This window comes from Heterodontus francisci, chromosome 17, assembly GCF_036365525.1.
Source record: "Heterodontus francisci isolate sHetFra1 chromosome 17, sHetFra1.hap1, whole genome shotgun sequence".
NCBI classification, from domain to species: Eukaryota; Metazoa; Chordata; class Chondrichthyes; order Heterodontiformes; family Heterodontidae; genus Heterodontus; species Heterodontus francisci.
The window spans coordinates 65,361,818-65,378,361 of record NC_090387.1 but is presented as its reverse complement, the minus strand read 5'-3'; the positions used below and the strand labels follow the sequence as shown (position 1 = coordinate 65,378,361).

At 42.8% G+C, this 16,544-nt stretch overlaps 1 protein-coding gene across 1 annotated transcript in view; it reads left to right on the top strand.

Annotated features, from left to right (window-relative positions):
* Nucleotides 1-16,544, top strand: part of hsd11b2 (hydroxysteroid (11-beta) dehydrogenase 2) — a 72,449-nt gene that overhangs the window by 31,611 nt on the left and 24,294 nt on the right. The window contains exon 2 of the mRNA XM_068049550.1: nt 14,660-14,872. Within this exon, the coding sequence (XP_067905651.1) occupies nt 14,660-14,872 (213 nt within the window). The remainder of the gene's footprint in view (nt 1-14,659; nt 14,873-16,544) is intronic.

Sequence of the window (16,544 nt, the reverse complement as noted above, 5' to 3'; positions counted from 1 at the left end):
CCCCCCGAGCTACTGGCAAGCACTCCAGACCCCACCAGCACCAGCACAGAAACATCCAGTAAGGAAGTGAAATTGATGATGGTATCAGATGAGAAAGGAGCTGCAAATCGAGCTGCACTGCCACCGATTAGTGAAAGCACTTTTTGCAGTCCTTTTTTTGAGAATCTTCAGAGCTTCCTGCCTGAAATGTCACATCAAGATGTAACAGTGTTCCAACATCTGTTTAGGTATCTGGAACCTTCAGAACATCTCAGATTGAGTGACCCCCAATTCTAGGGCATCTTGCAGGGCAGCCTCCAGAGACAGAGGGCCTTAAGTGATGACTCAACTCTGCTCCCAACACTGGGCAGAATTTTTCCCAGCTGGGTGGAGACGGGTTAGGTTACATTCAGGGTGGAAAAGTCCAGGAAGATGACCGAGTCGATATCCCGTCGTTATCCCGCCCTCTTCTGTCTTTCCCTGAGGCAGGTTCAGAGTTCTGCTGGGAATCCCCTGGGTCTGGTGGGAAAGAATTGAGGTGATTAAAAAGGCAATTAAGAGACATCTTAACCATGAATTCCTTCTTCCCCAACAGTGCATGGCTTCCACGCTATCTGCATCAGGGTCATTGAGGTGAATGCACAGTGGGAGGAGCTTATTCAGTGAAACTGACAAACTGGGAAGTTGCACTGAAGAGCTCCAGCCATGGCTATTGAGACACTGCTGCTCAAAGCATTCATTCTGAGAGTGCAATCGCTGCTTGACCGGTGATTGCCAACTTCTTGGAAGGCAATTCACCTATTTACCACCTCACTCACCTTCAGCTGACTTCCATGCTGCCAGCCTTCACTACAGCATGGGAGCAGCTTATGCAGCTCCACCTTGCACCTCTGCTGACGGGCAAGAGCAAAAGTCACATCACCACTGACAACTCTAGCAGCAGCAGGAGTAACACCTACAGCGGCACCAGCTGCCTTGTTCTCAGCCGCATGCCCCTCCACAGGACAGAGGGGATGGACATGAGATCCTTCTGGAAGAAGATGAGAACCCCCACCCCCCCCCCCCCCCTCCTCACCCCCACCAACAGAGGGTCTACAGGCAAAGAATCGAATCTCTTGACATGTCTGAGCACCAAGTGCTCTGGAAGCTCAGGCTCTCACGGCAGGTCACCATTGACATCTGCGGCCTCTTGGAACGAGACCTCCTTCCTGGTGGAGCAGGTGGGCATGAATTGCCAATGGCCATCAAAATGCCTGTCACAGGAGGGCCGCACTCCCCACCCCACTTCCAAGGGTTTCTGCCTCTCTCTGGGGTAGTGTGCTTGCCTCCTGCAAGGAGAGAAAGCAGAGAGGTGTGAGTGTTCATAATAGCTTGTGTGGAGAGGAGGGAAGGACACCATTTGTGGAGGGTGACTGTGAGGCATGGTTGCAAGAGTGCAATAGACTGAGGGTGAGACTGAGTGTTGGCTGGTCAGATGGGGATGTGAGGTCTCTGCAGAGAGGAATAAGTGGAGCTTGGCACCTGGCAGTGTTATACCATTCACTTTTACCACCACCCACTTCCATTCCTGCTTGATTGGAGAGGTTGTTCTCTTCCTCCCGTCCTTGGGAGACTCACCCCATTGCAGCTCCTCAGATCCTGCAGCAGGACCTCCCAAGTAAGAGTGAGACTCCAGGGGGCAGCCTTCCCAGGTCTCCTCTCCATTCCTGTGGTTGTTGCAGCCTCTTAAAAACTTCATAACCCATGCTGTTGTCTTTTTAATTAGAAATCCTTCCTTTCGAATGGCCGTGTCCTCCCACCCACCCTCCTTGAGTGGGGAGGGTGAGTCGGGGAGCCCTGAGGTGGGACAATAATGCCGTGGCTCTAGAAAAGAGCCTCAGCAAAACCCACCTATTAGAAAATCCCAACCTGCAAATGGTCCCGCTCTGCTGGCGTGGACCAAAGTGGATAAGATTCCACCCACTGTGCCTGCGCTACAAAGATCTTGGACTCTGATTTACAGGCAGTTCTTACTCTGTTCTATAAAGGCCAGAGGAATCAATTTGAGTGGACCTTTAACAGTTGCTAATGGTCTGTCAAGACACAAATACCCAGTCATCAGCAAGGGGTAACCAGTAGCTGAAGCATGACATAAGGATTTGATTTCTCTGTGTGGGGTCCCATCCACCCCTGTCAATTAGACCCTGTAGAAGTGGCAGCTAAAGCAGGGCAGTGTTGTCCAATGCATTCTCCAGTAGCTCCACATGGCTAAGTGGGAATCCAGATTGCATCTTTGAGTAAATGAAAGCTGAGTAATGGGCACATTTGCTGGGGATTTGACCCTAATACTCATTCACAATGTGCTCATGTGTACTTTAACCTTTTTTGGTGCATTTGGTAAAAATGAAAAGCAGTGTGAGTATTTTGTGATCGCTTTGAGTGCTTTACTTCCTTTGTTACTGAATGGTAGTAAATGTTTGTTCAGTAAAATACATGTGAAGTGCATATACCTATATTGTGAGTTTTCTATTTCTATTAGAATTGGTGAATGTGGCTAACCTGGTAGCCATACCTGTGACGAGTCAGCAATATCTATTGTACAACAGTGAGGCAAGGGGCAAACAGCCAACAGGGGCGGCGCAGTGGTTAGCACTGCAGCCTCACAGTTCCAGGAACCCAGGTTCGATTCTGGGTACTGCCTGTGCGGAGTTTGCAAGTTCTCCCTGTGACTGCGTGGGTTTTCACCGGGTGCTCCGATTTCCTCCCGCAGCCAAAGACTTGCAGGCTGATAGGTAAATTGGCCATTGTAAATTGCCCCTAGTGTAGGTAGGTGATGTGGGATTACTGCAGGGTTAGTATAAGTGGGTGGTTGTTGGTTGGCACAGACTCGGTGGGCTGAAGGGCCTGTTTCACTGCTGTATCTTAACAACATTTTGGGATCCACACATTTTTTTTTTTAAAGAGTGGTAGGGCCATATCATGACTCGGAATATGTAAGGTATTCACCAAAGGCAAAAACAGTTCCCATTGCAGTGCAGTAACATGCCACCACACTTGCTTCTGTCACTGAGGGGACACTTGGAAGAAGCAGGGAATTAGAAAGTAGATGGCATACACCCGATACTATCAAAGGGAAGCAAATACTAATGCACAGACATGTGTAAATAAGGCAAGTGGGTTGCACTCTTTTTATATATAATAAAAACAGAAAGTGCTGGAAATATTTAGGCAGGTCTGGCAGCATCTGTGGAGAGAGAAGCAGAGTTAATGTCTCAGGTCTGTGATCTTTCACCAGAACTGGCAAACGTTAGAAATGTAATAGGTTTTAAGCAAGTGACGCGGGGGTGGGGTTGGGGGTTGTGGGGGGAGAAAGAACAAAAGGGAAGGTATATGATAGGCAGAGGGTAGGAGAGATTAACTGACAAGGACATTATGGAGCCAAGGCAAAGGGAGTGCTAATGGTGTGGTGAAAGACGAAGCATTAATCCAGAGAGAGTGTTAATAACCGAATAACAAACAGCTCTGATTAAAAGCGCAAACTTAAAAGCCCAGTAAAAAAAATTGATGAAACAAAATAAAATAAAAGTAATTTAAAAATGGCTAGTCGTGCTCTGAAATTATTGAACTCTATATTCAGTCCGGAAGGCTGTAGAGTGCCTAATTGGAAAATGTGGTGCTGTTCCTCAAGCTTGCGTTGATGTTGACTGGAACGCTGCAGCAAGCCAAGGACAGATGTGGGCAGGAGAGCAGGGGTGATGCATGCTTGCAGACTGAGTGAAGGTGTTCCGCAAAGTGATCACACAACCTGTGTTTGGTCTCCCCAATATAGAGGAGACTGCATTGTGAGCAGCAAATATAGTATACTAAATTGAAGGAAGTACAAGTAAATCAGTGCCTCACCTGAGAGGGTGTTTAGGGCCTTGAATGGTGAGGAGAGAAGAGGTAAAAGGGCAGGTCTTACACCTCCTGTGATTGCATGGGAAGGGGACGGGGTGTTGGGAGTAATGGAGGAGTGGACCAGGGTATTGCAGAAGGAATGATCCTTCAGAATGCTGATGGGAGGGGAGGGGAAGATACGTTTGGTGGCATCATGCTGGAGGTGGCGGAGGATGATCCTTTGGATGTGGAGGCTGTTAGGGTGGAAAGTGAGGACAAGGGGAACACTCGCAGTTCTGGGAGGGAGGGAGGGGAAGGGATGAGGGCAGAAGTGCGGGAAATAGGTTGGACACAGTTGAGGGCCCGTCAACCACAGTGTGGAGGAATCCTCGGTTGAAGAAAAAAGACATATCCGAGGCGCTGTTGTGGAAGGTTGCATCATCAGAGCAGATGTACTCTTTGTCCGATTCTTTAGGTAAAGAAGATGTATGAATATTGGGTGCAAATATGTAATGGTAGTAGTGAAGGCAGGACTGATTGAGAGAATTGTTGACGACTCATGTAGGTGATCAAGGGCTTTTTAAGTGAATATCAATGACTCCTCAATACACTGATCTACCTGGCTTGTGTGGCAGCCAGGATTACTTCTCCTTGCTTCTCCCACAGTGGGAGGCAAGCAACATTGGAGTGCGCAATTGAAGGAAAACAGCAGATATTATGGAACTGCCACTCAGTCCAGTTTGTCAAGTCAAAAACCGTAGTCGAATGCAAGATTCACACACACATGGCGACCTAGCTTTACGTAGTGAATTTCACCAATGAACGACTTGCAAGCCTCCTGTCTTTTTTTATTCTTAAGTGCTCAATGAAATAAGAACTGTGCTGCAAAACAATACGGAGAATCCACAGTGGGAGCACTCTATCTCCTACAAGATGACACCAATTGATGCAATGAGGCCTGTGCACGCACACAGCATAGCTTCACTGTTTTCTTTTAAAGTCTCTTAATGCGGAACCAGTGGTGAAGGCATTTTATTAATCAATTGGCTGCACACATCGCTGGCAAGGGGTTGCAGCCAAAGCACCACAGATTGACCCTGTGGTGCCCCATCCCCTTGTGCAACATTTTGGGATCATCCTATCATTGTTTACCATATATGATGAAATTCATGGCTTGGGAGATTGTGTGGATTTTTTAAAACATTTTTTCCCCCCAAAAATATACTTTATTCATAAAAATCTGTTTTTTTAAAAAAAAAACATTACAAAACAGCACCAAGTTGACATTCCAAAAAGTGCAAAGGAAATCAGTTTTCTTCAATACAGGAGTGAGTTGCCTCACAACCCTTCCATTCCATTTTACATGCCATGTACATTTTACAGCAAACCCATATTTGATGTATACAGCTCGAGGGGTTTCCCATGGATCCAGCCCCTCCGTTCACTTTAATGGGAGAACCTTACACAGTGGTCTTTCCCCATTGAGGCTTTGCAGCAGCTGCCCCAAGCTTTCGTGCGTCCCTCAGCACATAGTCCTGGACCTTGGAATATGCCAGTCTGCAACACTCAGTTGTGGACAACTCTTTTCGCTGGAAGACCTCTTTCCACACTGATCTGGCAAATGTTCTTGTAGGCTGCAAGGAATACCGGAGAGGCATAAAGTTCTTGCACATGGTAACTGTATCTACTCATTACAGTTACCTCCAGCTAAGTGGCGTTAATCCAAAAAAAAATTTAATTGGCTGTTTCCTCATGGAGAATTTGTCTGCCTTCATTTTCTTTATCTTCGCTAACCTTGCAAATTGTGGATTTCTAGGAAATCTCTTTATTCATGTCAAAAAAAAACTATGAATATTGAAAGCATTGTGAAGATGAGAATTACTGTAAGATTTCTGCCTAATTGCATGAGAACAAAAAAGTCTGTCCTCACTGCAATACTGCCATTTCTCTGTGTTGTAACATTAACTTCTTGGGGTAGGGGAAAAAAGCAGTGAACTACTTAAAAAGTCCTCCTACATATATAACCATCTGTGTTACATGCTTAAACTATTTTTAAAAAAACTATTTCCCACCCCCATCCACCATACTTGTATGTCTTACCAGTGTTGCTTTATGTAATTTTGTTACCCTGCCAAACTTAGCATTTAATGTCCTCCAGCAGAGAGAGAGGTAGTGTGGACAACAGATGTCTTCTGAATCAGCATTCATAATGCATGACTGGCCCTCATATTAAGCAATCTAAGATGTTACTGTCTTCCGACCAATTTCCCCCACTCAGCTGAAACATTTTCATGGGAAGTTAAAGCAGCAGAAAACTAGCTCAATGGAGGCAAACTCTCCATGCAACCCTGAAGCACTCTGCACCCCACCAAGATCAAATACAGTAGCTAATTCCCTGTTCGGAACAATAAGATTGATGACTAGCCAGAGCCAGCAGTAGTTTCAACTTTGAGTGAACATAGGAGCAGGAGTAGGCCATTCAGCCCATTGAGCCTGCTCTGCCATTCAGTACGATCATGGCTGATCATCCACTTCAATGCCTTTTTCCCATACTATCCCCGTATCCCTTTGTCATTTGGTATGGTCAATCTCTGCTTTAAACATACTCATTGACTGAGCTTCCACAGTGCACTGGGGCAGCGAATTCCAAAGATTCACAACCCTCTGAGTAAAGAAATTTCTCCTCATCTCTGTCCTAAGTGGCTTCCCCCTTATTTTGAAATTGTGTCGCCTGGTTCTAGACTCCCCAACCAGGGGAAACAGCTTACCTGCATCTACCCTGTCTATCCCTTTAAGTATTTTGTAGGTTTCAATTGATCACCTCATTCTTCAAAACTCCAGAGATTACAGGTCCAGTTTCCCCAATCTCTCTTCATAGAACAGTCCCGCCATCCCGGGAAGTTGGGTGATAAGTATTTAATTGATTGTAGAGGAGTGAGTTTTATCCTTCAAGGCTGAAATGTATTTAGTCAGACTGGTGGGAACAGAGATCTGTGCTGGAACCGCTCTCGTTCACCATTTATTTAAACTTTTTGGACTCTGGAATTAGAATTGCAGCTTCAAAATTTGCTGATACTCCCCAAATTGGGAGTTATAGTGAATACAGAAGAAGACTGACAAATTGTGGGAAAATAAGCTTTGAGAATGGGCACGTAAATGGAAAATTAATTTCAATATAAGTGGGGCGGTGCATTTTGGTTGGAGGAATTGGGAGGCCACATACACCTTGGAAATGAGAATCTCAATGGGATAGAGGAGCAAAGAAATCTCGGGGTATAGATTTGCAAATTATTGAAAGTAGCTATGCAAGGCCACTTTTTAAAAAAAATAAAGCAAAATATTGGGGCTAACTTCTAGAGGAATAGAATTGAAAAGCAGAGCTGAGAAATTATGCGAAATTTGCAAAGAAGTTCTGGTCTCTTGCATGGGGGAAACATTTTAAAAGCAAATTAGAAGGTTCCGAAATAAAGTACAAATATGATACCGGCACTATCAAGGAGGACTGAACAGGCGGGGCTTTTTTCTTTAGAAAAGAGAAGGCTGAAAGGTAAACCAAGTCTTAAAAATTATCAAGGGGTTTGATGGTGTAGTTGTAGGAAGTGTTTCCACTTGTGAAAGATAGTCACTAATAAATTCAACAGGGAATATTTCTTCAACCAGAGATTGATTAGAATGTGGGATCTGTTACCATATGGGAGTGATTGAGACGAATAGTATAGATTCATTTAAGGGCGTGTTATATAAAAAAAGATTTGAAGGGTTGAATGGAGTAGGGTGGGAGGAGGCTCGTGTGAAGCGTTGACCTATTGGACCAAATGTCCTGTGTCTGCTGCAAAACCATTGCAGAGGAAAAAGGCTGAGATGCAATTTCAAACAAGATTGTCTTTGGGCAAGATCCAGTGAAAGAAGCCATTTTGAAGTACATGCACTGAGGAGGAAACTTAGTCACATGATGCATTTTTAGGCAGGAGGGAAGTTGACAGAACAAAGGTTAGTGAAAGGTATAAAAGAAAGCTAGTTCCCTGTCTGATTCAACTGAGTGTAGCCAGCTTCCCTAATCCCATCTAACTAAGGAGGACGGTGGACGTGGAAAAACTGGAGCAATATTTCTTTACTAGCACCTTTCTCGTCCTGGATGTAATTTTTAAGCTTGTTTACGGCAGTGCTTTGAGATCAGTTTAATTCTTGTGCTCTCTCGCGCTCTCTCTCACATTGTGCTGGTGGATGTTGGTTCCACTTTGCTGCCACCTAAGGAGACTGTGGTCTATCACTTTTTTTTTTGCAGGAAAGAGCATTTGGAATTTTCAATGTTAGAATCTCTACCATTCTAACACAACATTTGTTGCATTTTTCTTTGAATTTTATATATTGAATTCATTATTTGGCAAATACTTTAATAAAGCGTCTACATGATGTTATATTGCACCTTTTTTTTTGAACCTCCCCCATATCTCTTGATTCCCTTAGATTCCAAAAAGCTATCAATCTCTGCCTTTAATATACTCAATGACCGAGCATCCACAGAATTCTCTACTTGAGAATTTCAAAGATCCACAACCCTCTGAGTGAAGCAATTTCTCCTGATCAGTCCTAAATGGCTGACTCCTTATTCTGAGACTATGCCCCCAAGATGTAGACTCAGGGGAAACAGCCTCTTAGTCCTGTCAAGCCCTTTCAGAATCTTGTGTTCAATGAGATCACTTCTCCATTCTTCTAAACTCCAGAGACGATAGGCCCATTCTATTCAGTCTCTCCTCATAGGACAACTCTTTCATCCCAGGAATCAATCCAGTGAACCATTGTTACACCCCTCTACAGCAAGTATTTCTTTCCTCGGGTACAGAGACTGAAACTGTACTTAGGCGTGTTCCCACAATGGCCCTTTACAATTGCAGCAATAATTCCTTACTATTATACTCCAACCCTCTTGCAGTAAAGGCCAACATACCATTTGCTTTCCTAATTGCTTGCTGTATCTTCGTGTTATCCTTGATTTTGTACAAGGACATCCAAATCCCACTAACATTTAATAGTTTCCCACCATGTTAAAAAATATTTTTTCAATTCTTATCCCCAAAGTGATTGACCACACATTTTCCCATATACTCCATCTGCCATCTTCTTGCTCACCCACTTAACCTATTTATATCACTTTGCAGACTCTTTGTCCTCCGCACAACTTACTTTCCTACCTAGTTTTGTAAACTTGGATACATTACACTTGGTTCCGTCATCTAAGTCTTTGACGTAAATTGTAAATATTTGAGGCCCCAGCTTGCAATATTCCACTAGTAAAGTCCTGCCATCCTGAAAATGATCTGTTTATTCTTACCTTCTGTTTTCTGTCCTTTACAAATCCTCCATCCATGCTAATATCTTGCCCCCAACCCCATGAACCCTTATCTTGTGCGACAAACTTTCATGTGGCATCTTATCAAATACCTTTTGAAAATCCAAAGATACTGGGCTGAATTTTACAGGGGCCCCATAAAATATTTGAGGGAGTAGCCCGCCATGACCCCCCGATGCTGAGAAGGCCCCGCTGCATTTTACCGGCAGCAGTGAGGCCTCTGTGCAGCCGCCTTTATCGAAGTATTAAAATTAATTAAAAACAAATGCTAATTAACTTACCTGGTCCTGGTGGCCGTCCTGTGCTGATTTTACAGCCACCGACCACAACTCGTGCGCCTTCAGAACTCCATACGGTGTTCCAAGGCGAGTCACTGGTGGGGAGGAGTGAAATTATCAGTGAGGGGAACAGGGAAAACCTTTTCTATTGGTTGTGGGGATGGTGGGAAGGGGTTGAGTGTCAAAGGTTATTAGGTTTAGGGGGACAAGTTCAGAACCTGAATAAAACTTTTTCTGGGGGAGAGGGCCAATTGGATAATGGGAATTGAAAATGTGAATAAATGTATATCTGCATTTTTAACCATTGTGAATTAAAAATTTTTAATGAGGCCGAAGGACCCGAAGCCCTTTAAAAATAGTGCCTGCGCAGTGGTGCCAGATGCCATTGCCAGGGGCGGACAGGCCGCTCCGCCCCTCCATTTAAATGATCACCCGGGCGAAATATCACGGGGGCTTAGTGACGGCACTTCCGTGACAGAAGGCCACAGAGTTCAAAGTGCGTTGCCGCGATGCGCAGCGTTAATAAAATTCAGCCCACTATGTTCACTTGTTCCCCTATGTATACCCTGCTGATTGCATTCTTAAAAAATCTCTTGGAGAAATGATATTTTGACAAATCTATTTTCATAAAACCATGTTGACTCTGCCTAAGCAAATTATGACTTTCCAAATGTGCTGTTCCTTAATAATGGATTCCAGCATTTTCTGAGGTCTGATGTCAGGCTACCTGGCCTGTAGTTACCAGTTTTCTCTCTCCCTCCTTTCTTGCATAGCAGTGTTACATTTACTACCTTGCAATCCACTTTGACAGTTCCAGAATCTAGAATTTTGGAGGATCACAAACAATGCATCCATAAATCTCTGCAGCTACCTCTTTTTTTGAACCCTAGGGTGTAGGCCATCCTAGGATCTGTTGACCTTTTGGTCCCAATAATTTCTCCCGTACCTTTTCTTTACCAATATTAATTATATTCCTCAGTCTTATTAGACCCTGTTATTTCTGGTATGCTTTGTGTCTTTTGTGAAGACAGACACAATATTTGTTTAACGTCTGTCATTTTCTTATTTTCCATTATCTTTCCTGTCTTAGCCTGTAAGGGACCCACATTTACTTATGCTATGCTTCCTTTTCACATATCTGTTTGTTTTTAAATTTATGGTTAGTTTACTCTCATTCAATTTTCTCCCTCTGTTTTTGGTCATACTTTGCTGGTTTCTAAAACTCTTCCAATCTGTAGGCTTACTACTCTTTTAATTATAAATGATAAACTTCTTTTAATCTAATACTATCCTTACCCTCCAGTTAGCAATGGATGGATCATTTTTCCTGTGGGGTTTTTATATCTCAATGGAATGTATATTCATTGAGAATTATGAAAAATTTCTTTAAATATCTTATAGCTTATCTACCATCATACCGTTAATATTTCCAAATCTACCTTTGTCCACTCACCCCTCATATCTAATTACCTTTATTTAAGTTTAATACACTAGTTTTGGATTTGTGTATGCCACTCAGTGATTCATCAGATTATGATCACTCTTCCCCATGGGATCCTCTACTATGAGATTATTAATTAACCCTGTCTCTAAACAAGATCTAAAACAGCCTCTTCCCTGGTTGGTTCCATGACTTACTGTTCTAGGAAACTGCCTCCAATGTATTCCATGAACTGGTCCTCCAATACCTTTTACTAATTTGACTTGTCCAATCTATATGAAGAATGAAGTCCCCCATGATTATTACATTGCCTTGTTACAAACATAAGAACTAGGAGCAGGAGTAGACCAATGGCCCAGCGAGCCTGTTATGCCATTCAATACGATCAGAGTTGATCTTCAGCTTCAACTCCACTTTCCTGCCCATATCCCTTGATTCCCTGAGAGACCAAAAATCTGTCCATCTTGCCTTTAAATATATTCAACGATGGAGCAGTCACAACCCTCTGGGGTAGAGAATTCCAAAGATTCACAACATTTTGTGAAGAAATTTCTCATCTTCTCAGTCCTAAATGATTGGCCCCATGTTCTAGATTCCCAGCTATGGAAAACAACCTCTCAGTGTTTACCCCGTCAAGCCCCCTCAGAATCTTATGTTTTTATGAGATCATCTCTCATTCTTCTAAAGTCCAGAGAATACATACCCAGTTTACTCAGCCTCTCATCAGAGGACAACCCTCTCATCCCGGGAACCAATCCAGTGAACCTTTCCTGTACCATTTCCAATGAAAACATATCCTTCCTTTAAATATGGAGATCAAAACTGTGCACAGTACCCCAGGTGTGGTCTCACCAAAGCCCTGTACGATTGTAGCAAGGCCATTTATTCTTGTACTCCAATCCCCTTGTAATAACGGCCAGCTTGCCATTTGCCTTCCTAATTCCTTGCTGTACCTGCATGCTAACTTTGTTCCTTGTATAAGTACACCCAAGTCCTATCATTTACAAGTTGCATGCCTTTTTTAAAAAAAAAATCTGCTTTTCTATTCTTACCAAAGTAAATAACCTTATGCTTCCCCACATTTAACTCCATTTGCCACCTTGTTGCCCTCTCACTTAACCTATATATATCCCTTTGTGGTCCCATTTGTGTCTTCCTTGCAACTTGCATTCCCACCTAACTTTGTATTGTTAGTAAACTTAGACACAATACTCTATGGCCTGGATCTTATGTTGCCGCGGCTATAAAAAAAAAGGCGACCCACACACGGGGCTTCACTCTCTGCAGAGCCGCTGCAATATTAAACGCGGAGGCACATTTACATGGCCAAGGCAGACCGCCCCCTTGATGATGTGGAGGGGGCGGGTGGCCTGTCCCTGGCAATAGTGTCTGGCGCCAATGCCATTTATAAAGGGCTTCAAACCCTTACCTTTTAATTTGATTTTTGAAAGAAACAGAGACTTGGGCTTTATTTTTTTTTAAATTAATAAAAGTTTCAACCTCTCTCCCACCCCCACATAATGAAACATTTCTTTCCTTGTCCTCTTGCCCCCCACTCCCCCAAAATACATAACCTGTGCAGCTTTCCTGCCCCCCGCCCTCAAAGTTCACAAACTTTAATCTTTACCCCTTCCCAATACCTCCTAGACCAATGAAATTAGTTTGACCCCACTTCCTCCCTCCCCCCCCCCCCCCCCACTCCCTGCACTGAGGAACTTACCTGCTCCCCCCTCCCCACCAGTGTTCTGCCTTATATCACTGCTCGGAGATCCGACAGCGTGGGAGTGACGGTCACTGACCGCAATATCAGAGCGGGACGTCATCGGGACCAGGTAAGTCATAAATTCATTAACCTATTTAAATGGGGCTCCCGTCGCCAAGCAGTGGGGCGGCTGCCACAAGGCCTTGCCGCTGGCAATGTGGGGCCAGGCCTTCCTGGCGTCTATGCTTGTGGCGGGTCTCTCCCGGAGGCATTTTCTGGCCCCCCCCCAGCCACAACCCCTGACATTGGGAGGTCGGTAAAGTTCAGCCCTTTTGTCTTTGTCTAAGTCATTCATTCAAATTGTAAACCAGCACCGATCCTTGCGGCACTCCACTAGTTACAGCCTGGCAAATTGAAAATGCCCCGTTTTATCTCTACTCTTTGCTTCGACTCTGTTAATCAATCCTTTATCCATGCTAGTATATTACCCCCAACTGCATGAGCCCTTATCTTGGATATTAACCTTTTGTGTGACACCTTATCGGATGCTTTTTAGATATCTAAGTATACTACATCTACTAGTTCCCCTTTATCTACCCTACTAGTTATATCCTCAAAAATCTAATAAATTTGTCAAACATGATTTCCCGTTCATAAAACCTTGTTGACTTTGTCAGATCAAAGCATGATTTTTCTAAAGTGCATTGTTAATACTTCCTTAATGGATTCCAGCACTCTCCCAATGACAGATGCCAGGCTAACAGACTTGTAGGTCCCTGTCTTCTCTCTCCCCTCCTTTTCTTGAATAACGATGTTACACTTGCAAACTTCCAATCCACTGAAACAGTTCTGGAATCTAGGGAATTTTGTAAAACCATAATCAATGCATCCACTATCTCTGCAGCTATCTCTTTTAGAACCCTCGGATGTAGGCCATCCGGTCCTGGGAATTTCAGATTTTAGTCCCTTGAGTTTCTCCAATACCTTTTCTCTGCTGATATTAATTACCTTAATTTCCTCATTCTTAGCCCCTATGTATATAATTTGTGTCTTCTATTGAGGGGAAACACAAAATATTTGTTCAATGCCTCTGCCTCTAAGGGACCAACATTTACTTTAGCTGCTCTCCTCCTTTCAATATGCTTGTAAAAACTCTCACAATCTGGTTTTATATTCCTGGCTAGTTTACTCTCATTTTATTTTTTCCCCCCCTTTTTTTTAAATCAACTTTTGGTGGTCCTTTTCTGGCTTCTAAAACACTCCCAAACCTCAGGCTTACTACTGTTCTTTGCAACATTATAAGCCTCTTCTTTTAATCTAATACTATCCTCAACTTCTTTATTAAACCATGGAATGGATCTTGTTCATTGAGGTTTTTTTTGTTTTTCAATGGAATGTATTTTTGTTGAACATTTTGAATTGCTTATTTAAATGTTTCCCACTGTTTATTTACCACCATACCTTTTTAGTCTGTTTACCCAATCAACCTTAGCCAGCTCTCCCCTAATACCCAAGTAATTGGCTTTGTTTCAGTTTAATTTTTGTGTTTGGGACTGGAGTATGTCACTTTCAAGCTTAACATGGAATTTAATTGTATTATGATCACTTTTTCCCTGTGGATCTTTTACTATGAGATGACTAATTAACCCTGCCTCATTGCACAGTACTAGATCTAGAATAGCTTTATCCCGAGTTGGTTCCACAATGTGTTATTCCAGGAAACTGCGACAAAAGCATTCTACAAACCCATCTTCCAAACCACCTATGCAAATTTGATTGGTCCAGTCTATGTGAAGATAACAAGCCCCTTATTTCTTGATTAAAAAAGAATCTGTCCAACAGTAAAGCTACCATTGTGGGGCATATAAACTAATCCCACCAGTGTTTCCTGCCCCATGTTATTTCTTATCTCTCTCCATACTGATTCTAGTTCCTGCTGTCCCAAGCAGGTGAGACCAAAGCTTACTCAAATAGTTGGGTTACTTGTTATAATACCAGTGAGTTGCCTGTTGTTCTTAAATATAATAAATTCATCTGCAATGTGCTAATTCTAGGATGTGATTCGGGCTTTGGAAAGACAATAGCTCAACACTTTGACACCCTAGGCTTTGAAGTTTTTGCTACAGTGTTGAATAAAAATGGGCCAGGAGCAAAGGAGCTGCTACAGATGTGCTCAGAACAACTTACCTTAATTCAGATGGATCTCACTAAACCCGAGGATATCGACAGAGCCTTGCACATCACAAAGGAGAAGCTCGGTGAAAAAGGTAAGATAAGTTTAATTAATCCAAATATTCTGGTTTTGGTATGGTTTTCAAAACATTTAAAGAATAATAGAATATCTATTGCTCTCTTTAATTTGGGATGGATTTTGCACTGGAAATAACAGTGAGGCTAACAATTCTCACTGTTATTAATGTGTAAACCTACCAACAACTTCCAGTAACTGCACATGCAGTTAAATGCACAAATCAGGAAATTGCTCCTGCAAAAGCTGTGCAATAATGGTATTTTGCTGAGTGACTCACTGTTCAAGTGCATGGAACAGTGTGAAGTTACTTACCTGGTTTGCATATATATTTGCACTAAACTCCCCAGAAAAAGTTGGGACTTGTCCATTCCAGTAAGTACATTTCTAATGGCGTGTTACATCTTAATTACTGCCAAATGTCCTCTCTGGCACTAAAAATTAACTTTTACAAGCACCTAGTAGCGTTCCTCCAGATTTCTATTATTGGAGATTTTTCTAAAAAAGTAATTTTTACTTTTTTTCTGTCTCTATCTCTGCTCCCAATGCCATCTTTTCCTCTAATTTTGCTTTCTGTACTTGGTTTGACATTGAATTCAATATTCTAACTGGTTTAGACTCTGCGCTGCTCCTTTATAGATTCTTCAGTCTGGTTTAGTGACCGAAACACTGGTTCAGTATTATTTAACAAAATTGCAACTATATGAAATGGGACTGACTTGTACACCAGATTTTATGATATCCAGAATATTTTGATGTTTATTGTTGGAAACATGAAAGTTTTTCATATTCTTATGCATAAATTGACAGGAAAATTTTGTTGCAACAAAAGGACAGTGATATCTTGGGTTTGGCTAACACCTCCATTTTATTTAAAGACATTTTTGAGGCTTTGGACCTGTAATTCCTACAGCATGGCAGCACCATCACAACTTGAGTGGGGTGGGACCTCACCATATATTGTAGGATCAGCTAATTTAAACTTGCAGAGGTGTACATATTCTAAATCCAGACTGCAATTCCTCATGATCTGGGTGAAATCCATATGCAGTGTGTAAGATCAGTACAGAGGGGAACCAAGGTTGGCACAATGGTAATAAAGCATGCTGCAAACATGCACACAGTAAAACTACTTTATAATGTGACATTCAGTGTTCTGCACCCAGTCTTTTTGAAAGGATACTTGGAGGTCAGTTATGAGTTGTTGCCTCATTAAGCAAACCTCTTCTGAGACATCAAGAGAGTGGCAGAGTCTGCAGACTCAGATGGAAGGTTACTAAGTGGCCATCTTATCTCATGTGCCTTCCCTCTTTGCCTCAGTCCTGCTCCTGGTCTGCTTCCATTTACAAGGATATGTATGCAAAAGCCCATAGTGAGCCCAGAGGTAAGGTTTCCGTGAGGCAATTCTGGGAAGCAAAAGATTTCCTTGCTGAAAAACAGTTTGGAGAACTTTTTTTTAGTTGCAAGGCTGAAAAACTTTTTTGTAATTACTTCAGTCAAAGATGGTGTTTCAGACAGAGTTTGTGGCATTGATCCACTTCCTGGTTTGATGAGACATGCTCTTCTCAACTTAAATCTGCTCCAGATGGCAGAATTTCTGGGACAGCAGGTATTGCCTTCATTACACTACCATTTTCAGGCAAGGACCACTTTGGGAGAGGGCGATGATGCATGGGGCTGAATTTTATTCT